This window comes from Aquila chrysaetos, chromosome 19 (assembly GCF_900496995.4).
Source record: "Aquila chrysaetos chrysaetos chromosome 19, bAquChr1.4, whole genome shotgun sequence".
NCBI lineage: Eukaryota > Metazoa > Chordata > Aves > Accipitriformes > Accipitridae > Aquila > Aquila chrysaetos.
Window position 1 is genome coordinate 2,007,507 of NC_044022.1, and position 27,820 is coordinate 2,035,326.

The following is a 27,820-nucleotide window of genomic DNA, read 5'->3' on the forward strand; positions in this document are numbered from 1 at the left end:
TGAAATTTAGTTCATGGTTGGTTCATGATGTGAACCATGATATATACAAGAGTATATATGAAAAACTAAAACCTAACAGTCAATGCATTGTAAAGGCCAACACAACTTCTACTCAACTAGATGACTTCAAATAACAATTGTTAAGGAAACCCTTGAAATCCAGGATGCTGCAATACTAGCGGCCTTGATTCCTTCATGGTAAAGAATGGTAGGAATTTTCACTTCCCCTCACTTGTCAGTTTGGATAAGAAAGGGGTACTCCAGTACTAAATAAGCCTCCTCAAATGGAGATATCAATGATGATGGGTACAGAGTACTTGGGCAGCATCCCTGAAAAATCCAGGGGACCTAATTAGGAATTAGTCAACCAATGCTAGTCAAAACAGTATTAAAATACCAGGGGACAGTTTCTGTGCCTCTGAATCATTTCTGACATTGGGTTCGTCCACTGAAGATGCTGTCACAAAATATTTAAAAAAAAATATTTTATTTGTTTTTCTCTCTAAATTTTCCCTTTTGTTTTAAAGAAATGGGTGAAACTTTTTTACTTCTAATGCAGTTGTACCTGATGGAATATCATAAATGCATGGATTTGTGAAAGGCAATCAGATACCCTGTTCTGTTCCTGTCGTATCCTCTAAACCACCACGCAAAGTTTGCTCGTAAACAGAGAACAGGTACATTCCAAATACATGCAAAATTTAATATTCATGCTAACATTATTTAAATGTTCAGAATAAAGGTAATATTAAACCTTATATTACTATGCAAGAATACAGAATTATGCTAACTTTACTTGCTCTGATAGTTCCTCTAATGCATGCCTATAAGGGAATTCCCATTCATTCCTCTAATTATTGCTTGTAACACCAGTCTTTGGCCAGCCTTGTGCATAAGGGATCTATCTCACCTGACCTGAATTATTCACTGAGGAGATGTTTACATTTAAGGCAGTGAAATCCCTAGGTAACCTAGAATCCCTTTATGTCTACTGGAGGTAGACATCTAACCTAAATATCATAAATCTCTCTCCAGAAGGACCTACTTCTGTCCAGGGGTTTCTCCTGTGCATAAAGAGTGGAGGATTTTTCTTTTTTTGCCTAGTCCCTACAAAGCAACAAAAGGGGGGCTAAGGAGAATCTCCATCCTCTATTGGATGCGGGGAGAAACATAGTGACAAAGGCTGAGGAACAGGCTGAGGTACTTAATGCTGCCTTTGCCTCAGTCTTTAATAGTAAGACCAGTTGTTCTCTGGGTACCCAGCCCCCTGAGCTGGAAGACAGGGACGGGGAACAGAATGAAGTGCCATAATCCAAGGGGAAATGTTTAGCGACCTGCTACACCACTTAGATGCGCAGAAGTCTATGGGGCCGGATGGGATCCACCCAAGGGTACTGAGGGAGCTGGTAAAGTGCTCACCAAGTCACTTTTCATCATTTATCAGCAGTCCTGGCTAACTGGGGAGGTCCCAGTTGACTGGAGGTTAGCAAATGTGATGCCCATTTACAAGAAGGGCTGGAAGGAGGATCCGGGCAACTATAGGCCTGTCAGTCTGACCTCAGTGATGGGGAAGGTTATGGAGCAGATCATCTTGAGTGCCATCACACGGCACATACAGGACAACCAGGGGATCAGGCCCAGTCAGTGTGGGTTCATGAAAGGCAGGTCCTGCTTGACCAACCTGATCTGCTTGTGTGACAAGGTGACCTCCTTAGTGGATGAGGGAAAGGCTGTGGATGTTGTTCACCTGGACTTTAGCAAAGCCTTTGACACCGTTTCCCACAGCATTCTCCTGGAGAAACTGGCTGCTCGTGGCTTGGACAGGCGTACTCTTTGCTGGGCAAAAAACTGGCTGGATGGACGAGCCCAGACAGTTGTGAATGGAATTAAATCCAGTTGGCGGCCGGTCACAAGTGGTGTTCCCCAGGGCTCAGTATTGGGGCCAGTTCTGTTTAATGTCTTTATCAATGGTCTGGATGAGGGGATCGAGTGCACCCTCAGTAAGTTTGCAGATGACACTGATGATGTGCTGGAGGGCAGGAAGGCTCTACAGAGGGATCTGGACAGGCTGGATCGATGGGCCGAAGCCAACTGTATGAGGTTCAACAAGGCCAAGTGCTGGGTCCTGCACTTGGGTCACAACAACCCCACGCAGCGCTACAGCCTGGGGAAGAGCAGCTGGAAAGCTGCCCGGCGGAAAAGGACCTGGGGGTGCTGGTCGACAGCCGGCTGAATGTGAGCCAGCAGTGTGCCCAGGTGGCCAAGAAGGCCAACGGCATCCTGGCCTGCATCAGAAGTAGTGTGGCCAGCAGGAGCAGGGCAGTGATCGTCCCCTGTACTGGGCACTGGTGAGGCCGCACCTCGAGTCCTGTGTTCAGTTTTGGGCCCCTCACTGCAGGAAAGACATGGAGGTGCTGGAGCGTGTCCAGAGAAGGGCAACCAAGCTGGTGAGGGGTCTGGAGCACAAGTCTTGTGAGGAGCGGCTGAGGGAGCTGGGGTTGTTTAGTCTGGAGAAAAGGAGGCTGAGGGGAGACCTTATCGCTCTCTACAACCACCTGAAAGGAGGGTGTAGTGAGGTGGGTGTCAGTCTCCTCTCCCAAGTAACAAGTGATAGGACGAGAGGAAACGGCCTCAAGTTGTGCCAGGGGATGTTTAGATTGGATATTAGGAAAAACTTCTTCACCAAAAGGGTTGTCAAGCATTGGAACAGGCTGCCCAGGGATGTGTGTGAGTGACGATCCCTGGAGGTATTTAAAAGACGTGTAGATGTGGCACTTAGGGACATGGTTTAGTGGTGGACTTGGCAGTGTTTGGTTAATGGTTGGACTCGATGATCTTAAGGGTCTTTTCCAACCTAAATGATTCTATGATTGTATGATGCTATGTCCCTGACCCAGCTACTGAGTCACACTCTCAAATATCAGGTACCTTCTTGTTTTCCCAGGTGGTAAGAAACCTTCAAAAGTTTCCAGATACTGCAGCATAAGGCTATGAGAGCAGGAAGCTACCTTAGAAAATGAAACCTGTTCCTTCCCGCCTGTACCTCATGGCCCCACCACCTATTTAGCAATGCCTCAGACAACCTCAGTACCTACATGTCCGGGTGAGGAGACAGAACAGTCCTAGCAGCAATATGGAGAGGTGAGCAGAGGGGCTGGAAGGGAAATTTGTGATGACCTTGTTGGATGGGGTTTTGGGAGGGAACGAGGAAACTTCTCTTCAGAATAGTTTGGTGCCCGGCTGCTTAGGCTTGCTTAGGGTCCCGCATTATCTAACGGTGACCCAGGGGTAGGTTTATGACAAGCTCCTGGACAGACCTGAAATCTCTCTCAAGCAGCAGACAGCAATGTACACTCTCTCTAGCATGCCCGTATGTATTCCCGAAACCTGGGACATATTAATATTGGCTGTGTCAAGAACAGCAGCACTCTCCTGAAAAGCATTATATCAAAGGCTGATCCTGATGTAACCACAAATCGATTGGCTGCCATGGTGATGTGCTGCTGTTAGGGAGAGTATTTCTAGGAATGACACCAGAGAAAACACAAGCTTTGATTATTTGACAGAAACCAGAAGAAACAGTAAATTTTTGTGCACAGGCGGGTGAGTGAGATTAACCCACATCTAGCTAAATTGCACTGAAAATTAAGGCTGCACTGTTAAGGTCTTCAAATGTGCATGAAACGTGCCCGTGAGAACCTACCTACTGTGTTGTGCCACCGATTGACTGCAAACAGCCTGCTGCAAGTGACGGTCACCACGGCAGGAATGGTCAGGTGGGGCAGCGTGTTGGCTGCCACGTGTGTGACGGGGGAATTTGATGGGAACTTCAGCACCATGATGACATCCTGCTGCATCTGATCTTTAAACATGAGGGGGCTCTGTGGAAGGAAACACTGTTGAGTAGAAAGGAGAAGAGAGCAGAAGAAAACAGAAGGGATAACACAATTAGTGAGGAGGTCTGAGGGAAAACGAGGTTAAAAAAGAGCAGGCAAGCATGTGCACATACAGGGAAAACAACGCTACCTGCACGTCTACGCTAGTGATGGAGGAGAGCAAGATCAGAAGCTATTATCGGATCATTACATGAGGACAAGTAGAGAATAGGTATGGTAAGGGGTATCGTTACAGGGCGCAAAATGACCATTAGCATTAATTAATATACAGTAAAATGTAAAATTATACAGCAGTTAATATTCATACGATAGAGATATGAGTCAAATAAAAGAGTTAATCAATTAATACATCATAAATAAAAATGCTATAAACTACAACGTTTGAAAAAAGAAATTTTAAGAGAGACTCAAGAACTCACAGATATTTAATTTTTCTTAATGAATTCTTTATAAGAAACACAGCACTTCCAAACATAGACAATTTAATTCTATGTAAAACATATACTTATTAGGGAGTCTGTAAGTAATTATAAACCTGTTTGATGATTCTACAAGTGACACAGTTTTTTGTACATGGACAATAATACTGTTATTAAGTACTGTTTTTAATGTGTTTTTTTCCAACCACTGTTATAACAAATAGAATTATTTCTAGAAGTTCAAATAATCCTTTCTACTTATCACTTTAACTTATTATTAAAAATATACTATCCATATCTTAAGAATGTAAAATAAATATCAGGTACATTTGAAATCTACACATTACTTAAAATAACACAGCTAACACTTCCAGATCAATTCCCACTTTTGCAGCGTACAACTAGATAGAGTGATTTCCTTGTAGGTAGATAAAATGATTGAAACTACTACATATATTACTTTCGATTTACAAAACTTAAAAGAAAACATCTAGCTCTAAGCATTTAAACAAAGGCACTGAGGGGCACAGAGATCTGTCTCGTTCAGTCTGGCTATTTCATATAATTCTTTGCAAGAGGCACAGAGAAGAATGCGTTAGGAATGAGTTTTGGAGTTCAAATTGAAATTCGAAATATACATTGCATTCTCCCGGGGGAACAGGCGGGAGGATTCCAGCACGATTTGAACTCCAATACTTCATTTTTGTCAAGCAGGCATTGTTCATAAATCAGCCCCTAACAATGCATCCTTTAAAACAACACAAACCAACATGCTCACTCTAAGACAAGCCTGCAGTCATTCCCACCACTTGCAGAAATAAGAATGTAAATATGTACTTATCAAGGGTATATTTACGAAGATAGGGCCTTTTTATACAATATTAGACAGGAAAAGCCAGGACTATAGGAAGCTAAAGCTATTGAAACGTCCACCTTGCCCTGCTAGAGCACTGCGAGCCGTCGCTGCCAGGAGAAAGTACGGCTGCATGGGCAACGGAGGGCGTTAAAAGTGTTGCTTAATGGGTCCTTTACGACCTACAAAGGATCCTCAGGTTCAAAGGGAATGCATTCCCGGTCAGCAGTTATGTCTCACCAGGTGCATGGCAGAGCTCCGAGGTGGATGGGGCTCAATGAGCAACTGCGATGGCGTCTGTCCAAAGTTCTGTATCTGCGCCTCCATGGCCTGCGGGCAAGGGAGAGGGACTGTCATGAGCAATACGCGTCAAGGAGAGAGGTCAACACACTGTGTGACAATGCAGGCATATCCCAAGTCAGCCATGAAAAAAGTCCAGAAAATTCACCCGGTGCTCTCCTCCCAGGCTGCAGACTCATCCAAGTGTTAGTATTTTGTAGACAAGCTTTGCTTCTCCGTTCGAGCATGCTTCAGTTAACCAACTAACCATTCTCATTTCCAGTAACTGGCGTTATATGTGAAAATGTTAACCTGTGAGGACATGCAGTTCAGGTCTGGAGAGAGCTTTTTTTTGCACTAAAAAGAACATATATACCTTAATAAAGTCCTTTGTAAGGAGGAAAGTATGAGGATCTCTAATAAAATAAGCCTCTGGAATCTTAAATGGGGGGAAAGAAAAGCAAACTGAGAAACAAAATTCATGTATAAAATATAATAAAACCAAAATAATTACTATTTCAACAACAACATTAGTAGGTTAAAACAAAAAAAAATGCCAGAAACAAAACTTGCCAGGCACATTCAGACTAATGTAAAAATCTTTCCAAGTTGCATACATTCACTGAGTATTTATTTCATGCTTAATTTTATTGCATTTTTTTCATGGGCTTTCAGGCTTCACAGGTTTGAAATGAAAACTTAGCAATTTTGATGCATTCTTCAAGACTTAAATCTACTTTCAGAATAAATCTGGAGTAATTTGATAGGGAGTAGAATACAGCCCATATACTCAGATGCTTCCATTACTCAAACAGTTCATTCAAACAAAAACACATTTAAGATATTTTCTTAAAAACTTTGGCAAAAGATTGCTGCTTGTAAAAGCAGTGCTGTTAAAGAACACTTCTTATTTTTCACACAGGTACTATTTTATTTGACCTTGTAAAATCAAGAATAAAGCGTTCACAGAAAACTAAACTGGCAGATTTTGAAATGCACTGTGCATTATGTACCTATATATATACTGTACCCTGTACTACTGACCCTTAATATTTTTCTTGCGAGCTTTATGAATTTTTCATTTGCTACCACACAAGAAACATGAAAAAACACCAGAAACATGACTATCTTGGTAAATTACGTTATTTCTTTCAGACATGAAATGGTAAGAAGCACAATAAATACTTCATGACACAGAAGAATCCTTTTAATCTACATATTTTGTGATTCCTACAAGACAATCTGTGTTTTCCTCCGCTTCACAGCATAGATGCACGAACTGATGTTGGAGAGAGATTTCCTAACAGGTCACTAATGTCTACCGCTCTTGATGCCCTAGATTGACAGGTATATAATGGTAGACCACAAACAAACATTTGGCAAAAAAGAAACTTAATGCAAAATCCAGCCAAGCAGCGGAAGGACTTCCACTGGATTGTAGCCCTAGTGCATTTGATGCTGTAATTATCCCAGTACAGGTGATTTCTTTTTTGTTGACTTATTCAGAGTGAACTTCAGTCTGCAAGGCATAGTATTTCTTGGGAACTGGTGAGCATCTTGGGTTTTATTAACATCATTTAATGATGAAATAATTTGAAATCATAGAGTAATTTTATACGAAACCAATGCATTTGTGTGGGCATATGTGTGTACATGTCTGTACAGCAGCTGTCTATATGTACCATACAAATAGTATCTCTTTACACACTGCGTAGATACCTTCACTCATGCAGACACTTTTTATACAGGAACATAAAATTCACTTCAAGTCAAATCAAAGGTAGTATTTTCTTTTACATTCAGTACTCTAGAACTGATTTGCCTGGTGGGGAGAAGGGAAGGGCATTACACTTGTTTGTGAATTTCATTTTCAAAATGACAAAAACTAATATTAACAATATCGGGCACTGCATAATATATGCTTCCACGCAGATCTGTCGATAATGTTTTCAGAAAAGTAATTTCCATTTTTTCTTTTTTCAAATAATTATCAAGGTTAATTTAATTTTAATTTTTGAAAGAATTCTGTGTTGAAATAAGAGTGTGAATTGTATTTGGCAGCAATACTGAACAAAAACCAGACCTTCCTCTCCCACCCTTTATAGTGATCCCTTAAATGATACTTCTGTTCTCTCGCAGGCACATTGAAATGAATTATTAAATTTTTTTTCAGTGCAGCCCAATTCTAATTTACACATTTACTCTCATGTTGTCCGGTCTTGGCAAATTTTGATTGTTTGGCTGTAAATTCTGCACACATAAACTTTGCTGGCTTTGCCTCCCAGTTCACGTAGATTTATGATAGTAATAGAGGAAGAGAAAGAGAAGCAGAACATGATACTAAACCAGCATGAATTTTTCAGATTATGAGGAATGGACACTTAAAACATAACTGTCAAAAGCAACTGTTATTTTACAGCTGAAGATTTCCTGGTAAATACTCACTTACATACTTTACGTGCCCATAATTTTAGAATATTTAAGTTAATGCCAAGTCCTTCTGTAACCAGAACAAATGCAGAATGAAGACCTTGATATTCAGGGAATATTGAATATTTTTGCTGGCTTGCACTTACAAGACAACCACCTCCCCCCAACCCTGTGGATAGTAATGTTATCCTTCTCTTTCAGAAATACCATTCGTAAAACTGACAACTCTTAGAAGCATTAAAAAAAACCTGAACAATGTTTCTTAAAAAATACCTGTAATATTCAACTACTGCACAGAGACTATAGTCTGCACAACACCACAGCTGTGCACAGCTACAACTGGTATTCCTCTCTGGAGCTCACAACACTTAAAAAGGACAGAAAAACCTTGTCAAAACTTAACACAGAAGATAAACATAAGCATACAGAGATAAAGTGACTGGCCCAAGGGTATTCCTAATGCTGCTTCCTATCAGATCACTTGACACAAAATGAAAAGCAGGTACGGAACAGATCTGTGAATAATAATGTAATACATTGATTTGTTTACAACAGAACTCTGGCTGTATCTGAAATTAATCTGAAAACTGGTAAGTGTACACCGCAGATTTTCTTGAACTGTAAATTATCAAACTTCTTTAGATTTATTTAATGGTCTTAAACATTTCATTCTAATGAATCAATTCCTTTTCTCCCATCAGATCTTGAGTATTGTGTGCAAAGTGCTACACCACTCCGAGACACACATTCTAGTCAATTTAATGCAAATTTTAATAAAGTTTATTCTCATTTCACCTTCAAATGTCCTTCCTGTAGAAACAATATAAGCTTGGAATTCAGCAGCTGCCAGATTTAACGCTTTCGGAACAGCAAAATGGCAATTATATTAGTTTTCACTTTCTTAATAAGGTGTTGCAGAAAAGCTATGTAGTGAGCTGATTTGAGATTCCCTACTGTTTTTAATACACATAAAATGAGATTTGTACTCCGGACACTTCAGGGAGTATCTGTTAGGATATGATCATGTATTGCAGAAAGATAAAATGGGTCTTAGCCTGTTATTTCATAATCATAGGTCAGAAAAAGGAAAGAAAAAATATCTGCAAACTTGCTGGCAATTCAAAGTTAAAAATGAGTTGATCTCACACATCCTAATTTATGCAATCAAGCAAAACACAACTTCATAGCACCTAATATTGGTCATTTAACAATAAGATAGAGAGATTTATATGATATGTTTACATACATTTTGGTCAAGAAAAATCAATATATCAAATAATCCGATCTTACGAATGATACTAATCTTAGATACAATGAGCAATATCCTTAATGTATTTTGCTCAAAGGAACTAAATTATTGCGTTCCAATTTTTATGCTTAAAGGCAGACTGTACATGCACAGGACACTGGGATGCTCTTCTGCAACCTGAAGGATCACTCCTCAGTGTCAGCTTCTTGTGGAATGAAGAGTTCAATACATCTGCTTTGCTCATTATGCAGTCTACTGAAGTATTTGAGTTTTATTTCTTAATTTTGGTTGAAAGAAATACAAATCTTCCATTAAATAATTCAAGCAATCTGTTTCTTTAGGTGTAAGAACTATTTTTAGGGGTCAAAGACAATGCCTCCAACAGCAAGCAGTGTAACCCAACAGGAGCGGAGCTGCAGAGAAAAAGAGTTGGTCTTAGAATAGAATATGATTTTTTTTTTTAATTTCGAAGGGACCTACAATGATCATCTAGTCCAACTGACCAATTCAGGGCTGACCAAAAGTTAAACCGTATTATTAAGGGCAATGTCCAAATGCCTCTTAAGCACTGGCAGGCATGGAGCATTGACCACCTCTCCAGGAAGCCTGTTCCAGTGTCTGACCACCCTCTTGGTAAAGAAATGTTTCCTAATGTCAAGTCTGAACCTCCCCTGACGCAGCTTTGAACCATTCCCATGCATCCTGGCACTGGATCCCAGGGAGAAGAGCTCAGCACCACCTTCTTCTTGAGGATCCCATAGTGAAACCGTGCCCACCGCAGGGTTTTCCCACCAGGCTGGCTCCGGCGTGGGCTGCAGACCCCAACAGTGGCTGAGCTCTGCCAGCTGCACCCCTGGAAGACACTGCTTCTGTGGCTTAGAAACCAGTCCACACATCCCAAAACTGCTCTGCAGTGTGAATGAAAGCACAGCAAATAGGGACGATTGGCAGATTCATTTCAGAAGCACAGTCCTAATCTAAATGAAAAATGCTAGAAATGGCTCATCTGAAACATCGCAAAAGTGAATGTTTTGTTTGCTCTTTGACATAGCTTTGCAAAAAGGGTAAGCCATGAAGCAGGTTATTTTTAACATACTTTTTCTCTAAAAACATTCCTTAGGAATGCAAGCAAAATCACCGAGGAAGATATTAATGGTCCATCTCATTTGCAAACTCCCCTTTGCTGAGAGAGTTGCCTGGTGACTACACTACACAAGAAACATAAAAGCATGAGCACTTTTACTTTGAATCATGGAGGGAAGAAAGAAATTCCTAAAAGCAGACTGCATTGCAGATAGTAAGACAGTGTTTTTACTTTTAGGTGAAGTGGCCTTGTTTTATTCATCTTCACTGATTACTACCATAATCAGTTAAACTTTTGAAAATATGTATTATCTGAGTTTCTCTATGTTTTTATTACTTTTTTTATATATTCAGTCTTTTTATTACTAACTCCCATAATCCTGGTGTGTTTTGTTCCTCTTGTGTACCACATTCAGGTTTTTCTACAATCCATTTTCCCCTGTGCATGGGGACTGAGTCCAATGAAGAGTGAAAATTTGTAGGTATTTGAGAAATATGCACCACAGCAATAGTCATCCAGCTCTGCCTTTCCTGAAAGTTTATTTCACTTTTGCATCCAACTGAACACAGGAATCCTTTATGCCCTCTCCCACCCATGCAGCCAGCACGCTCAACAGCCCGCAAGCACGGTGTTCTTCAGAGCAAATGTGATTGACAGCCCTTTGGTGGGTAACATAAGCAGCTTGAAATGTTATTGTTTGGTACAAGTGGTGTGAGATACTGCTTTTTTATTTGCATCTAAGGCTGTTAAGCAGCATCGATATCTTCAGGACTTTTGATAAGTTAGGTTAAGAGTATTGATTTCCATTTTATTATTGTATGTTTGGAGGAACGAAGTGCTGTAGTTTAAACACAAGCAATGACTCATCTAGTCTGGAGGCTTCGATACAGTTGGTTATTTAATCAGGATACTCAAGGGACTAAAAGATGGGCACAGAAATGGATTTTCTCCACAGGTCACTACTTTATTAATTTAACAATGGAGAAGGGGCAACCTTAAGCTCCTTCCCCTCACAGGAGGTATCTCATTGGATCCAGTGTGCAATTAAATGGCTCCCCAGCAGACCAATAGCTCCGAGCTGACCTTCAGCTTCCTCCCAGACTCAGTCCACCCCTGAACTTCTTCCTCATTTCCCTCTGAAAGGAAATAGCACTACGAAAGCAATGACAATATGTGAAAGGTAAGATTTCCCATTCTCTTTACAGGCATGAGTCACATTGGTGACCTTATTTGTCTCAGGGAGTGCTGCCTTTAGCTTTCATATTTACCTCATTAAGCCACTAATTGTGATACTTCTTCCCTCTTTCACCTTTATAGTTCTCCCATTCTTGCCCCTGGTAGTCCAATATGCCTCTCATGACACAAAACCATTTTAAACACTCTGTCAGCTTAAGCAAGCATTTGGTTAATACATTGCAAATGGGAAATAAATCCAATACATCTCACAAACAGAAACAGAGAAGGTAAAGCAAAATACCATAAAGATGGATAACCTGCAGCCAGGGCAGGTTTAGCTGAGTGTCCCTTACTGTTTCAGGCATACTCTCCTATGTGAGGTTCCCATGTGCTTGAGCACAAATACTTCCTTTTCCTCTCCAGCAGCCCAGTCCCATGAAAATCATGGAAAACTTCCTTACACTGAAAAGGGCTGATGTCAAGGAGTGAAATTCTCCCCTCCCTTCCTAACTATACCAGAAGGAAAAAAAACAATTTTCTATAGTTTTTCTATTTCTTGTATCCTTCCAACTCTGCCTGGAACAAAGGAGTTTACCACTGGTATAATGAAATTCTCTCATTAAATTACACTAAAAACTACAGCAAACTCTATTATGCTTTAAAGCAAATAGCTTTAACTCCCAATTCCTCTGACAAGGTCTATGTTGTTATAGGGGCTCCTCAGGCCACACTGCTCAGTTCATAACTTCCTTTTTATAGTTGCGATAATTTTTAAAACTGCGGGTTTTGCTCCCAGCCCATGGCAATTTTGCTGCCTTTTCTTCCTTGCTGTTTGCCTGTATACAAGGCAGACAGGGAGCATCCGTTTGCTTGTAGAGTCAATGCTGTGCAAAACTCTAAACATAGGCTGGAACTGAAGAAAGTCATACATTTATTTATAGTTTTGTTTACAATTACATTCAAAATGAATTTATTTTTTTCTCTTTTGAATGGAATGGAATGGAATGGAATAGAATAGAATAGAATAGAATAGAATAGAATAGAATAGAATAGAATAGAATAGAACAGAATATTTTGGTTGGAAGGGACCTACAACAATCATGTAGCCCAACTGCCTGACCACTTCAGGGCTGAACAGAAGTTACAGCATGTTATTAAGGGCATTGTCCAAATGCCTCTTAAACACTGACAGGCTTGGGGCATCGACCACCTCTCCAGGAAGCCTGTTCCAGTGTCTGACCACCCTCTCGGTAAAGAAATGTGTCCTAATGTCCAGTCTGAACCTCCCCCGATGCAGCTTTGAACCTTTCGCACGCATCCTGCCACTGGATCCCAGGGAGAAGAGCTCAGCACCTCCCTCTCCATGTCCCCTTCTCAGGAAGCTGTAGAGAGCAATGAGGTCACCCCTCATATAAAGAACTTTTTATTATTCTCATTTAATGTCATTATTTTCTTCAGTTGAACTATTGTATTTCTTATGTTCGTGTTTGTAAAAATTCCTCTCCCATACAGACTAGTAACATTTACTGAAACTCTTGTGTGTTCATTGATGTCATGCCAAATGAAATCATTGCTCTGTCATCATTCTCCTAAATCTGTATTAAGTTTATAAAAGAAAATGTTGCTTTCTTTGATCATTAAGTTACTGAGTACAACACATTAGAAAAGATTCTACTGCTAAGTTACTTTTATGAGAGATGTAATAGCATGATACAATAATTCATTAAATATGTAACTTCATGCCATAAAAAGTTAAGGTTTTGAAACCTGGGCAATCAGGGTTTTTTTTTTTTTTTTTAGATGACTGATAATTGCCCTGAAATAATTTTCCTATTGTTATATAATGGACAACCTCAGAAACAAAGATTCCTTTCGATCTGACAAGCAATTTTAACTTTTCTGAAGACATTCCCTCATTTCTTTTAAAACAAGTTTTTTTTCGTTTTTTTGGATGATAAATATTAAGGTGACTGACTGAAATAATTTCTCATCACCTAAACTCTACCTGTATAAGGAAACACTTCTGTATCCTCTTTTTGTTATTCAGACACCAACACTTATGGTTACATTCAAAAGGCTACAATGGACAAAAGGTCTACGTGATTTGTTGGGTGCGAGGCCAACCTGGATGATCTTTCCCATCTGGTGTTCAGGTCTATGGAACAAGCTTCTCTGACATCTTGATTTTGCAGTGCAAATTACTAAAATGTGCACCTGCAACATAGAATTTCCCTGTTGATACTACTCCTTTGTATTGCTCCTTTATGTGATGGTAATCAAAGCATCACAACATGCAGAATTGCAGGTGTGTCCTAGCTAGTATTTGCAAACCAAACCACACCAGTTCCGTTGCCTCAGTGTGCCTCCTGTTGTATAAATCCTGTTACTAAGAGAGAGTCCTCACTCCTAGGTCTTAGCAAGGTCTTGCTCAGAACATCGTCTTCTGTTCTGGCCAAACTGTTTCTTTCTTCCTGAGTTTGTGTCGCCAGTTTCAAGTTCCAAGAAAGTCAAGGTCTTGCTATTATTATCCTTGCCTGCATCTTCCAGTCTTCTTTTTTTTTGAAAAAATCTAGCATTACAGTCTTAGGTTTGTCATACATCTTACTTCTTGACACTCCTACTCGGGAGTTTTTTCCTTTTAAGCCAAGCGTTTCCTTTCCTCTCTCTTACGTCATCTTTTAACTAATTTATTTATATATTCTTTTGCATATGAAATACAAGCCAGGATGCTGAAATCTTAATTTATGTTTTTAGATCTTTGGGATGGATTTTTTTTTTTTTGAAACAGAGCAAACTTATGACACAAACATTCTTTTCTGAAAAGGCTCCTAGGATTCCAAGCACATTATCTCCAATAATGAAAAGTTATTTCAAGGCTTTTCTAAAGCAGAGATAGAATTGTTACATTTCCTTGAGTAAGAAATAAAAAATCCTCTGAATTTTTAAATGTAGCTTCTCTTCTGACTGGAACCGTTACAGATTTTTCAAAGTCTACAAAAGAGGAAGTGAAGGAATAAAAAAATTATATGAAAACTGTCATTAGCATCCCTTAGTTGGCAGTCACTAAAATTTACAGGCATTTTAAAAAACACTGCTGCTGTCTGGGATGCTACAATTGTTTCCACATGTGAAAAGCAGTGAATAACAGCCAGAAAGCCTGAAGTTCCAGTTGTGCTAGGCTAAAAATTGCCAATAGTATTTTTCAAAACACCATCAACTGCATTTAGAAACCTGCTAAATTTTACAAGTCAGAAGTACTTAAAATAAAGTCTTTTTTGTTTAGAAATGTCTAACTAGATTGTATTATACAATATCTCAATGAATTCACTAATGAAAAAACAGAAGTCCCAAAGGTCAAGACTAAAAAAATCCCATAAAGCTCTGGGAAAGCTGCAAACATCATTTCTCTGCATTAACAACCATACTAAGAGCTCTCTGTTCCTATGGTAATTCCTTCACTTCTATAAGGCTCCCAAGGACTGCCTTCCTAACCCTCTCCCTTCCTCCTCCTCTGCGTCAAGAGCTCCAAATGTCCTTTCCGTCCTTTTCCCCTCGCTGTTGTTCACCTGGCTTCCCATGCTCCCATTGCACCTTGGCCTCTCTCCCTCCCTCAAGAAGACAGGAGCTGTGTAAATGCCCATCTTCCCATGCAATTCCATTTCCTCTCCTTCATCCCTCATTTTTATTTCTTTTCTTCAGACGTGAAGAGAAGTTGCTCCCCCTGACCTGTTCAGTTAAGCACTACAGCACACGCAGGGCTTTATTCTGGGCAAAAATTGAAGGTACTTTTGGCTTTCCTATTATTTAAAAAGAATTTTTAAAAAAATTCAAACTCACACATCACTGATCCATCACCATTTATACCAACCAGAATGCTGAGCTGAAAGCAGAAGATAGTTATTCTGCGGCAATGAAGACACTGGTATTATTATACCTTTATATTCCTACAATAGTAAAGCTCCAGATACTGTCCAGGAGCAGAAATGCTACAAAACAGAGAAGGTACTTGTGAAAAATCTCTTGTTACCTTTCTTCTCCATTGAGGCAGAAGAAAGTTCTACTGCTCATGAAGATCTCCTGGGGGAAGAGACACGGAGCAGTCTCTAGTCTGGACAAAACAGCAAAACTGAGCATTTCTGTCCTTATCCCACAGCCTGGTCTGGAAAGCAGAAGCAGTCAACCTGACCTCCACCCACAGCTCTCAATAGGCCAACGCATCAAGTGAAAAAAGCAGTGGTTTTTTTGAGGAAACTGGGGGAGTGAATAGTTCTGAAGGACCCCCAACTTTCAAGCTGGGTGACCAAATGGCTCGTGACTCTGCTGCCAGAAAAGGTCACAGAAGCAGAAAGAGCCTGGCTTTGCTGGTACCTGCACAGTTGCCGGAAGAAAAGGAAAAACTAACCAGGATGAGAATAAAATACAAGTACCCTAGACTCGTTAAGTGCTTTGGGGACTAATTGGGAGTGAAGCCAAGGAAGTAGCATTGGGCTGCTTCCCATGGTTTTCAGGGAGGCTGATGTCAGTTGAATAGCGCACTGCCTCTTACACATAGCGAAATTTTACCCTGTGCCGTCAGAAGGGAGAATTTGTTGGGGACCACATCAAGTTTAATACTATTTATTAGCTGCCCTTGCCTTTGGTTTTGTTTAAGACACCATATATGTTTTTAATTGTCATTTTTAGGAGCGCAGAGGCCTTTAAGCATAGGCATCCTATCCATAAAAATGCAACAGTAATATCAGCAGGAGGTTTCGTTGAAACTTTGAAACTTCATCCACTCTTCTAATTAATTTTTTTTTGTTCGTGTCTAAGAGCTTTAACAGTGCATGCTTACAGCTGGTTTTAACTATGCTTTTTTATTTTAAAAGCTAAATTGCGAGCTTTAAAAATTCACAGTTAAACTTTTTAAAATCAACAATAAATGTATGTAAAGTTTCTGCATGACAAGTTTATTTTGGAACAATTTTTTTAAAGAACAACAATTCTTAAATTCTCCCACCTCTTTCATTATTTTTCTGTCCATCAACTGAATTTATCCCTTTTTTAAGAAAAGTGTTTCAAATTATTTCCTTACTCTCCTTCCACTTCAGTTACATTTCCCTCCTCAACGCTGTCCTCTTTCTGTCTTAGGAAATGCTCATACATTTGCATTGTATTCTGTAAAACTAGTACACATTTATACATTTTGTGTAACATTCGGACAAAACTGGCAATATAAGAAATAAAAAAGGGATTGTGAATATTTAGGACAGTATTTAATTTCTGTGACTTGGTGTAAATTACATGCAGCTGGGTTTGGTTGTAGGAAGTGTAGTAAACTATGACCCTGGATAGCAATCTATACATGATAGGTGCTCAGGACATCTACTGACCACATCTTTTCAAGCTGTTGACTTTAGCTGACTTTAGGTCAGCAAAGGACCAAGCCCTCAGACAGAGGGGCTTAAACAATGAAGAGCTCCAAAGAGCTAAACTGACTGTCTTGAAAAATTTCCACCTATAATGTAGCAATTTTAAAAAACAACTTCTACATTAACCATTAATTTGTCAGAAATTAAAAACTTATAAAGATAATCCTGAATTAAAACAAAAAAGATGCAATGACTTACGATGTAACTTAACGTAATCATAAGAGTCACAGACTAATGTAGTTACTGAAAAAGTAGTTGCATTCATGTTATGCTTACAGGTAGCACCATAGCATAACATAGCAGAATAAAAGATACAGATGAAAAAGTCCCGATTTTTCTATCTGCCCATAGCAAACATACTTCTTAAAAATGCATTTTTTACAGTGTTTGCCCATTTTAGTTTGAAATGACCCATTTAATGAGGCTTCTACAATTTCTCTTATGAGATTTGTACCATCAAGTTACAGCCTACAGGCCTTAGGAAACTTCTTCTGCCATTAAGCCTGAACTTTCCTGTCTGAATTTGATCCTGTAACTGCTAGTTAACCTGGCATCAGACCAAGTAATATTCCTATCTCAGATGGCATGAGCAACTCTCCACATTCCTGCCTTTCTGCTACACGTCCCCTTTCACTCTGTTATTTTCTGTCAAGCTCTTCAAATCCTGGTCATAAACCAGTCTTTGTCCTCTCATCACTAGGATGCTCTTCTCTGAACTCTCTCAAATCTTTCCGGTAAGCCAGCATAGAGAATAACACACCACGGTCCTGAGGAAGGTCAACCAAAACATGAGTGAAAGGAGGTCTGTTAGCAACTCTTCATATGCCATGGCAATTTGGCCAGTAGTTGACAAGAACTCAGATGATCATAAGCAGGTAGTCTTTTGAACTACTGGGACACTGACATCTTTTGATGTAGAAGTAAATAAGTGAAGGTATAGGATCAAGTCTAGAGAACATCATTGTCGTGGAAAATAAACGTTATTAATAGCTCAACTAACGAGTGATCTTTACTGCCAGAAGATTATCTTACACGTTTCAGAAAGCCATTACACAGAACATACGCATCATATTTATTTCTACTTATTTTACAATTAAGAACTTCCCCTGTAGGAAAACACAAAAGAAAATGAGGAAAACAGGGAAGCAAACAAGAGAACAGGCCTTCTGAAAGCTTGCAGTAATAAAAGAGGAAAGGGTAGTTAACCATTAAAGAATGCATTTTAGCCGTGACTTTTTTTCTTCTGGTTTATTATTGAAATAAAGCATGATCACTGAAGACATTTTTTAATGCCTGGAAGGCAGAACAGACTCAGTAAACCAAAGTATCTAGCATGCGTATTTTGTTTGTGTTTTATAAATATAAAAGTATACAAAATTAAAAGTGCAACTTACAAAATTAAAAGTGTGACTTCATGTTCTATTTCTGCTTTGTCAAAAAAAAAATAGCAAAACCACGAGTAAAATCTTTCTGTGTTAATGAAATAAAATGCATTAAGTTAAGAATGTGGTCATATAACATTAGTGGTTTTCTTTTTTATCTGAACAGAAAGTAAATGCTGGCTTATCTCTTTGCTCTCAGCTTCATCTTTCTATCACAAATCATCTGCCTTCTTCCCACCTTAAGAAGGTGCTCTGAGATTTGCAAAGCACATACTCTTCACTACAAATTGTGGTTGTGATGAGGCTCCAACCATCTGCCAGCCTTCAATTTATCCACTGCAGGACACAAGAACTATCTCAGAGAACAGGCAAACCTTCAAAACTAACAGCTGAAAAAGGACTGACAGGGAAGTAGGTAAAACATACGTACTGAAAGGTGTCGCATATAGTGTTCACGAAGCTTCGGTGTATATTAGAATTTCAGTTTTGGAAACAGGTTATACTGTTACATTTAAAATAAATGTTCTCAGTTATTTTCAGGGTTTAGCTTATAAAGAAATAATTCTGTTTGGATTATTTCCCAGAACGCATTCTTCAAAACTTCACTTTGTTCTTGACATAAATTGAAAACAATAATATAGATATACTGTACACAGGCTTCAAAATGGCATTAAAGAGGCACATTATCAATATGTTTAAAACATTTAGAAAGCTCAGCTTTGCATCTTTCTAAGTGAATGACTAGATACTTAGACTGAGTAATATCTGTTCCAATAAACTGCTGTGTGTGAAATGTTTTGAATAATAGTTAATTTATGCTGAGGTAATGACAGTGTAATATAACTGAAATCTGTGCTAATAGGAAAAAAGAAGCCCCTTCCAGCTATTTCTGTTACAATCAGCTGCAGTAATTTTCACCCCATCTCTCTCTCTCTCTGTCTCTCTCACATAAAAGATTACTTTTAAGTGTATGTTGAAATGCTTGTTGCTAATTTTAAAAATCAATAATTGGTACCTGTCATCCATATGGAAAAAAGCAAAATAACCAGACAATAAAGAAGAAATTTTCATGTACAAGACCTATACTTTATATATTTCTGCGATAAAAGAGAGCAATTGCAGTTAATGATGTTCTTTTTCTATCAGCAAAACATTAAACTCAGTTTGAGTAAGACTCCAGGATGTTCTGATAAAAATGCATACAAAATTTCTAATGTAGATGAGAACTGGCCAAACAATTTATTCCAAATAATACTCGAAGTAGAGCAAGACATTTTTCTGAGCTATGAGTTATTTACAAACCTACCCTAGTATTCCTTTGATGAATGAACTATCTGAAATATTTATCAAACAAGCTGGTTGAAGTCTCACCAGCTAAATAAGTTATGGGCATTTCTTCAGTTTGAATGCTCAGTGTATGGTTGGTGATGTACGGTAAGTGGCACGGCTTAGCGCTGTCTGGATGCTGAGCTTTTTGATCGCAAGTACAACGAATAATAAACAAATCCCAAACCTTCTACTATGACATTTTGGACCAAAAAACCACTTGTACACCACAATTTGTTTTACTTCCAGGAACTGTGTATTTTCTTGACTGTGAAAAGATTCTGAATTCCCATAAATATATAACAGCATGACCCAGGAATGTCATGAACTCAGATGAGCACAGATTCACTAAAATACTGACTACCTGATCATCTCTCATACGTTCATTAACTGGAGATATCATGATCAATCATTACTCTAACTGTAGATAATTGTTGGAAGCAATGGTAGAAGGATGTTTTAAATTTGGAATCCTATGGATCAGATTATGATTTCTGACTCCTTGTCATAAATGGCTTGTGTTATTTAGGGTAGGTGCTCCCCAGAAGTTATTTCATAGTGAAATTGGATGCATAGTTAAAATGTTTCAGTTATTCTGCAGTATTCTGAAAGCCCTTTCCCCTGAATGAGAAACAAGACTATACACTGGGCAATTACTGTGTGGTAACTGACCTCATGCAATTTACGCTAATTCCTTATTGAATATTCTGATTTAAGGTGTCTCCTCCTGGATTCAGTGCCTTCTGCAGGAATCTTTACCTACAAAAATAAATATCTTACCCTCAAAAAATCCCTGTTTTTCTTCTTGATCTACAGAGAGCTATCATAACAAAGTGACAGCAAGTAAAAACTCTTCCTTTCCCACTTACAGACGAGGATACTGAGCTCTGAAGCTCACTGGAAAGACATAAAAATTATTATATCCATAGATGCTCCCAGAGTGAAACATAAAAATCCATTTAGTTTTCTGTTGATAATCTCTTAATGCATATACAAAACAGACTCACAGGCCAAAAAGACTCTAAAATAATTAAGGTGTTTTTCCCCAAAACAATATAAATTCAGAAGAAAAATCCCTCTTTTGTATGTCTGGGAAACACAGTATTTGGGAGGGAAGGAGATGTAGACTTTTCAACAAAAATCAACAGGATGCAAATACACATTTCTTAGAGAAGAACAGAGCCCTTAGCGTGTAAGAAAAAAATTTCTACTTTGATGACGGCTTTTACTTGAATAACTGCTCTTGCTATATAGATTCCTTCAAATAACTTTGAAAAAAGTGGATATTGATACTACTTGAAGCTTCCTACCTATTTCACCACTATCTGTATTCATGCTTAAGCGGGACTGCTCCTAGAAAGGAAGCGAAGACCATCCCTTGTATGGAGGCAATTAAGCACAACCGAACATGTAAGTGGCCAGTGCTGTGGGTACAATTCAATCAAGCAGATCCATAGGGGTGGTTTTGATATTCTTGTCACATCAAAGAAAGAGCGCCCAGAAGAAAAAGATCTAACAAGTTAAAAATGAAATCAGAATAAATAAGAATAACTCCAAGCGAAAGCAAGAACAAGCACATGGTTGCAAGGGCTGGCATTACTTTGAAAGCATTATACAGTGCTATTAGAATAGCGTGTTAATTTTTTCCTCATAAATTTGCCAGGTTCAGGCACCAGGGAAAGGCTAGCATTCCAGCTCCCTTTGTTAAAGATATATCTATCTTGCTGAGTCTTGACAGCCCTATCATGTCAGCCCTCTGTAGTAGCAAAGAGTGTTTCAGCAAGGAGGGGGGAAAAAAGGAAAGGAGCAAAAAAAAGAAGTGAAAACTGATGTGATCTACTCTGCTTCCTGTGGGCATATTTCACTATAGCAGATCCAGAGGGATGCTTTGTTATTCCTGTCAGATCAAAGAAAGAGATAACAGAAGAAAATATAAGAGGAAAAATAAAACCTAGAAATGAGGGTAACTGAAAAGCACTGCAAGACTACCGCATCATTATGACTTTTCAAATTATTTAAATATGCTAAATATCAAGTCACCACCAAAGAAATAAATATTGCATAGGCCATATGCTCTGTTAGCTGCCAGCAAAACTGTCCTACTAGGATTAGTTTACGGGCGCAGCAACTGCCTGTCAAACACTAGCAATTTTAATCATTTTTCAATTTGCCGTGTGAGTTGCGAGTCTGCTCAGGTATTTTGACAGGTGGCTGCTCGGAACAAATATCGGAGCCCAGTAGCTTCACACCGCCTTGCTTTCCTACGCACTTGCAATTCCTGTCGGACTGCGGGGGGAAGCGAGCATCTGGTGAAGATGCAGCGGTTGCAGGAAAGTCACCGTACTGTGCTGCTAGGCTGCATTTGCAGCTCACGTAGAACACAAGGATGACACAAAGTTAGCCTCAAGTCTAGCGCAAACCAGTAGCTGTGTAATATGATGTTCCGCTGGATTTTTCAAAACGTTTCTAATCACAAACAAGCTGAATGTCTACAAAAAAGTAAACAGAAATCTGGCTATGATTTTAAACAAATAATCAGAAAACCTGAAATAGTACTTTTCTGCACACTAGATGTGCTTTCAGTGCTACATGTGATTAATCTATTATGCACTAACTGCCCACTTAATTATTTTGTGTTTAGTCTACATGGTGGTACTGAAAATAATTTTAGCTCTTCTGTTGCATTTTCTAATGACCAGTATAACTGTGCCGTTCCCTTTCAGCCACAGCACTTTGTGTCATTCAGAAAGAAGTTCCTAACTTGAAAAAAACCCTAACTCTATTGATTTTTGAGTGTTCAGATTTCCAGGCATTTGGGAAAAATGAGGCTCCTAAAATCTATAGACATCCTGGGAGAAACCAGGGGAGGAACTATATTTTCCTAAAGAAGTGAACTGATAATATTGCAGCACTATAAACAAAGTAAAATTCTGACATCGTTCATTATACATTAGCATTCTCAGCATCAACCCCTTGAAGTCAGCCAAATCTGTCCAGTGGAAAGGATTTGGATTATGATGTAAACTAACAGTAAAGACAATTCCAAATAACATCTAATGTCCAATATAACTACTGTTTACATATTAAAAAGAGATACAGGCTTTGTACCAGGGATGTTCTGTCATGTTTCTCCACAGGAGAAGACTGTCATGGTAAAGTTCATTATCAATTACTGCTTTACAAGTACAAGATGAGTTAAGCTGTCATAATTTTCTCAGCCAGAGATCCTGTGCTGTCAAAGAATGTCAATTTTTAATCTGACAAAAGGAAGAAAATTATCTGTTATTCTGACCTCTAATTTCTTGACATTTTAATGCTGTAATTGCTGTGGTTAGTGCTGCAACCATGATTTCACCTGTCAAGTAAGAATGAATCAATATCCTTAAGCTGTTCTTCAAGTTTTAGCTTTCACCTCACTGCTTTTACTTTAAAAAAGGAAAAATTTACAAATAGAATACAAAAGGTTGCAATTAAAAAAAAAAAAAAACAAAACCAAAAACCTAATTTGGGGCCTGAAAAATGTTTATTTTGTTACATATTTTTAGTCCTCCATATTACAATATGAAAACAATTTTGCAATGTGCAGAGTAAGAGAGACCATTAGAACTGGTAGAACTGGAGAATTTCCCAATTTCTAATCATAAAAGATCTAAACAACAAAATTCAATTTTATACATTCCGTGGAACATTTCAGTCAGAACTTTCATGTTGCCCTCATCACTACTTGAAATAAATTATAGCGATCTAGTATTTTTTGTGGTATCAGAAAATTAAAAAGTTGTTTGAAAAATCAAAATCAGTATGTTTAAATGAAACCAGTACATTTTACCCATCCAGTGCAGATCTTAAGCTGTGGAAGAGTCATTATAGGGGCAGACGTATATGATTTCATAGACGTCAGTAATCTAAAACTTAATGCTATCCCAGCACTCCGGTTTCACTCACTGTAAATTTGCAAAAAATAAAAAAGGAAAAAAGCAAGCCAGATGGAGAGTCTTCTACTAAATAGGTCCAAACAGAACAAAAGCACAAGATAGCCATATTTCCAGTGTTAAGTAGTAGAGAGTTCTTAGAGGGCTCCCCCATGCATGTGAGAAAAATGTAAGGAATGGCAGGGATGAGTTATCCCACCACTGAATATATTTTTTTTCTCCAGCTAGAAGGCTACTGAAGTGATTCCTTTGCCATTCTTCACAGAAAGTTAAGGACAACCTATTCCTCAGTGGTTAAGTGAGGTACTCAAGCAAAGGGTGAAAGTGAAAGGGCCAAGGTATAGCATGAACAGGTCACGGGATCTGCCTTTTTAAATGATGTGTTTCAATCAGCTCAGACCTAAATGGGAGGGTTTTTTATTTGGAGCCTTATTTCACTGGACAGGTTCTGCTGGGACTCAATATGAAATTAGTTAACAGCCACAGTTTGAGGAGGCTACTGTTGTATTTGAGCCCATTGGTCTGATAATGGCTGCTGCCAATAAAGTTGTATTGATTGGCCTATTTTACAGCCATTTATTGAGAACATTCACCATCTCCTGTGTGACAGAACAAAAATGTTTCAGTTTATTTAGAAAATAAACATCAAGATCATTTGGGTACTGAGAGATGCATTTTCCTGGATAACTGCAAAGCTGAATTAATTTTAAATTGCAGTGTTTCTAAGTTAAGATGCCAGACACCACCACCTGCCACTGTAAAACATACTAAACAATTGTTATCACTATTTTTAAAGGTGCTACTGTTCCTATCCTTTCTGTATTTATAAGTTATCTTCAGGGGCTTTTAAAAGGTCTTTTTGCTTTTAATTTATTTTCTGGAGTATCTAGTAAAAGCCAGAATAAAGTAAAAAAAAAAAAAAGCCAACAAACCAATCCATATAGAACATATATACTTGTAACAGAAACATGACATCCAAATACCTGATCTACTAGACCATCAAGATGTCAAATGCTTTATTACTGGCCAGAGAATGTCTGCTAGTTTCATAAATAGAGCTCAGGGAAACCGAAGGCGGCTCTAAATCTGTCTATATTTACAGGTGTATTGTAATTTCTGATTAAAAATTAATAAAAAGTATTTTTTAACCTTTTCCTGACAAACCACAAATCACTAAAGTCTGAGATCTCTTGGAGGAGAAAGCATACTATTTTTAAATGCATGCATACAACTTTATGTATCTATATATAACAAAAATTAGGAGGATTCATTTTTTCTTGACATGTTGCCTTCTCATTGCTAACAATGAATTTTATTTACTAATCTAACTTGTGGCAATGAAAATAAAGAAGTGCTTTTAGAAGTTTACATGGTATAAATAGCCTAAGAAGAAGTTTATATGCTATTGACTGACAGGGCATGGGTTAGATGTACAAGTGAGTGAACAAAAACACCTCCGTGAATTTCTTGAAATTTCTGATGACAAGTTATGCATGTAAGTAGAGCCACAGGAGAGCTGAAGAGTCTTATCATGTCATAAGATGTTAAATAAGGTGCACAGACAGACAGATAGACCTCAATCCTACAAGCTGCCCTGTGGGAGTAGACCCTTAAAGTCAAGGCATAAGAGTCTGCCCATGCAAATCAGGACCTTAAGCCATGCAAATCCCTTGTATTCATGGTGCTTGACACCTGTTTTATACTTTAAAAAGCATTTCTCCTTCGTATCACCAGTTTTGTACCTTACTGACTCTTCTTGTACCGAAAGGTTTCAATCTGGAAAACCATTACGTAGATGTTAACTTTAAATATTTGAGGCAATAGGATCAAAGCAATTCTGGCCATTCTTAAAAGTAAATGAATACTAACTGTTTACACAATATAAGCTTTGCAGTGCATGGTGTGAAAATCCAGCTCTAGGAAGCTAGGGTTCTGAATGTTTTTTTAGTTCTGCTCCTCAAAAAGCACCAAATGTAACAAGATGCAACAATGCACTACTAAAATACAACATGCCAAACCCCAGCATTTAGCTGAATACGAATGCTTTCTAGAATCTCTTTCTCAAATCTGTAGATTTCTGTCTCCAAGACTGGAAAACAAACAAACAAACAAACAAAACCCCATCGCCTGGCAATGTATAAATTATTACTGTTTTGCATACAGCAGATGGCAGCTATCTGCGGGAATGGAAGATTGTGTGTACAGCTTCATCACAGCGGTACTCATCTAGCAGCTGTTGCTTCTTCACACTTTTCACCAAATTTCAATTGTTTTAGCCAATGAATAGATGATATTAGAAAATGATCATTCAAATTAACAGTCTTACTAAAAACAAATACAGTCACTGGAAGGAAACATGTATCAGGATAGCTAGTACCATTTTTTTGTTAATTTACTGATAAATTTAAAATGCTCACTTGTATATATACGCACGTATATATATTTCACACATACATATATACAAACATAAATACTTGTATGCACAAGAAATAGCAAACATTTTCTATATTAGTAACAGTTTGATTATACTTTACGTGGTTAATGCAAAAGTAATTCGAATAATTGCTACTGTCACTCTAGCAAGTATATTCTTTTTCAGATACAAATTCACACCAACATTATCTGACTGAAAAGGTTAGATCTTTTTCCCTATGACTATGATGCAGTTTTCTCTTTCAGCTTTTCAGTTCTACTAAGTGAACTTAACAAAAGTAAATTATAAAAAGCAGAACATATATTACAATATATCTGTTACATTATAATTTCCCACATCAAACTGACCATTAAATATATTAGTAACTTCAAGCAAACAAAATACTTTGGGACATCTGTTTTATTGCTAGTTTTTTAATGCTTGCTTCTGAAGTCACCTAGTGCCTAAGTTCTGAATCAAGTCACACACAACAATTTTCTCCAGCAGTGAAAGATGGAAAAAGTACCATTTCTTGTGAGATGACAGTAGTTTTTAGAACAAAATGGCAGTAAACACCTACCTCCCTGAGGACAGGATCAGTGATACTGTCCAGGTTCACGGAGCCTTCATATGTTAGGTAGTGGAAAACGTTGAGTGCACGCACTGCTTCTGGTCCTCGTTGCTTGTAGCCAAATATAAGGTCAATCCACTGATGAAGTTGACATGATACAAACTCACTTTCCAGGGCCTGCAAGTGAAATTCAGAGTTAGGAAGTAAATTCCATCTCACAATTTCATGCTTAAATTACATCCTACCTTTTCCTATTAACTGAGGAAACATAATGGGTATCATTACATTTCCTGTTCAGGCTTATTTGATATATTTGAAATCCTTCAAACATTAAAAACCAGAACTAATTATATTGAGAGAAACACTAAAAAGATATCCTTCTTTCCTTCAGCTTTATATCATGCTAATTTTCTTCTCAGCTACTGGGTTTCTCCTAGCTGCAAGGATTTTAATTATTAATTTTTGGGCTTGTCAAATAAGTTAGGTAATTTGTCAAGAAAAACTGATGAAAATGGGAAAACAATTTCAAAAACCCAATCTTCCAACTCATTTTCCAACTAGTTCTAATTAGTCTTAAATCTAAAACGGAAACTTGAGGATTAAAAAGCTGTACCGGCAAAATGAGGTTCTGAACTCCGTGTGTGAATTGTGACTGATTTCTCAAAGGAGAAAATCATTTCTCACACTCATTTTTGGCATTAGGTTGGTTCACCGGAGAAAACACAGGCTGCAACTCGCTAGTTTAAAAACTGGTTCAAGGATTGCTATTCCTTTGCTCAGCATATGGAAAGACATTAATTCTAGACAGAGGAAATGATGATAGTATTACCATTGAGCCTGATCCAACCAATGTGCCTGTATCAGACATGATTGGCATCCTTAGGAGATATGCTTGCCTGAACTGGAGCTTTCAAAAGCTGAAGGCATTCCACAGTTTCTCCTTACCTCTACCAGATTACCCATCTTAGTTTCCCATGAGCCCATACCTGGATACACAAATCATTCTCCTATAAAGACGCATCATGTATTTAAGATGGCATCCTGGCACACTCGTTCCTTCTTTCCTAATGCTACCTTCAGAGAAGAATGGCGATAAACAGGAACTGGTATTAAAATAAAGAGTCATGGTTCATTGACCAAGTTTTTATATGTGTCTTTGCCCAAACTCCATCACAGTCCTGATTTTGTACAGTGTCATATACCTAGTTCCCTTCGATCAGGACAAGTGCAGTTCAGTTCTCAGATCTGGCAACTAACTTCCAATTAGTTTGTTAGAAAAAAAAAAAAAAAAAAACAACAAACCAACCCAGAATCATAGAATGGCTGCATTTGGAAGGGATCTCTGGAAATAACGTGGTCCATCCCCCCTGCTCAATCAGGGCCACCTAGAGCCGGCTGC

The 27,820-nt window shown here is 38.3% G+C and overlaps 1 protein-coding gene across 17 annotated transcripts in view; it reads right to left on the reverse strand.

Annotated features, from left to right (window-relative positions):
• NBEA (neurobeachin) overlaps nt 1-27,820 on the reverse strand; it is a 514,437-nt gene that overhangs the window by 24,529 nt on the left and 462,088 nt on the right. For 13 of the 17 annotated variants that reach the window (XM_030042221.1, XM_030042209.1, XM_030042218.1 and 10 more), the window contains 3 exons: nt 26,431-26,598; nt 5,409-5,498; nt 3,704-3,896 (listed from right to left, as the gene is read on the reverse strand). In XM_030042221.1, coding sequence (XP_029898081.1) covers nt 3,704-3,896; nt 5,409-5,498; nt 26,431-26,598 — 451 coding nt within the window. The remainder of the gene's footprint in view (nt 1-3,703; nt 3,897-5,408; nt 5,499-26,430; nt 26,599-27,820) is intronic. The other 4 variants (XM_030042222.1, XM_030042214.1, XM_030042213.1 and 1 more) reach the window with 1 other exon arrangement.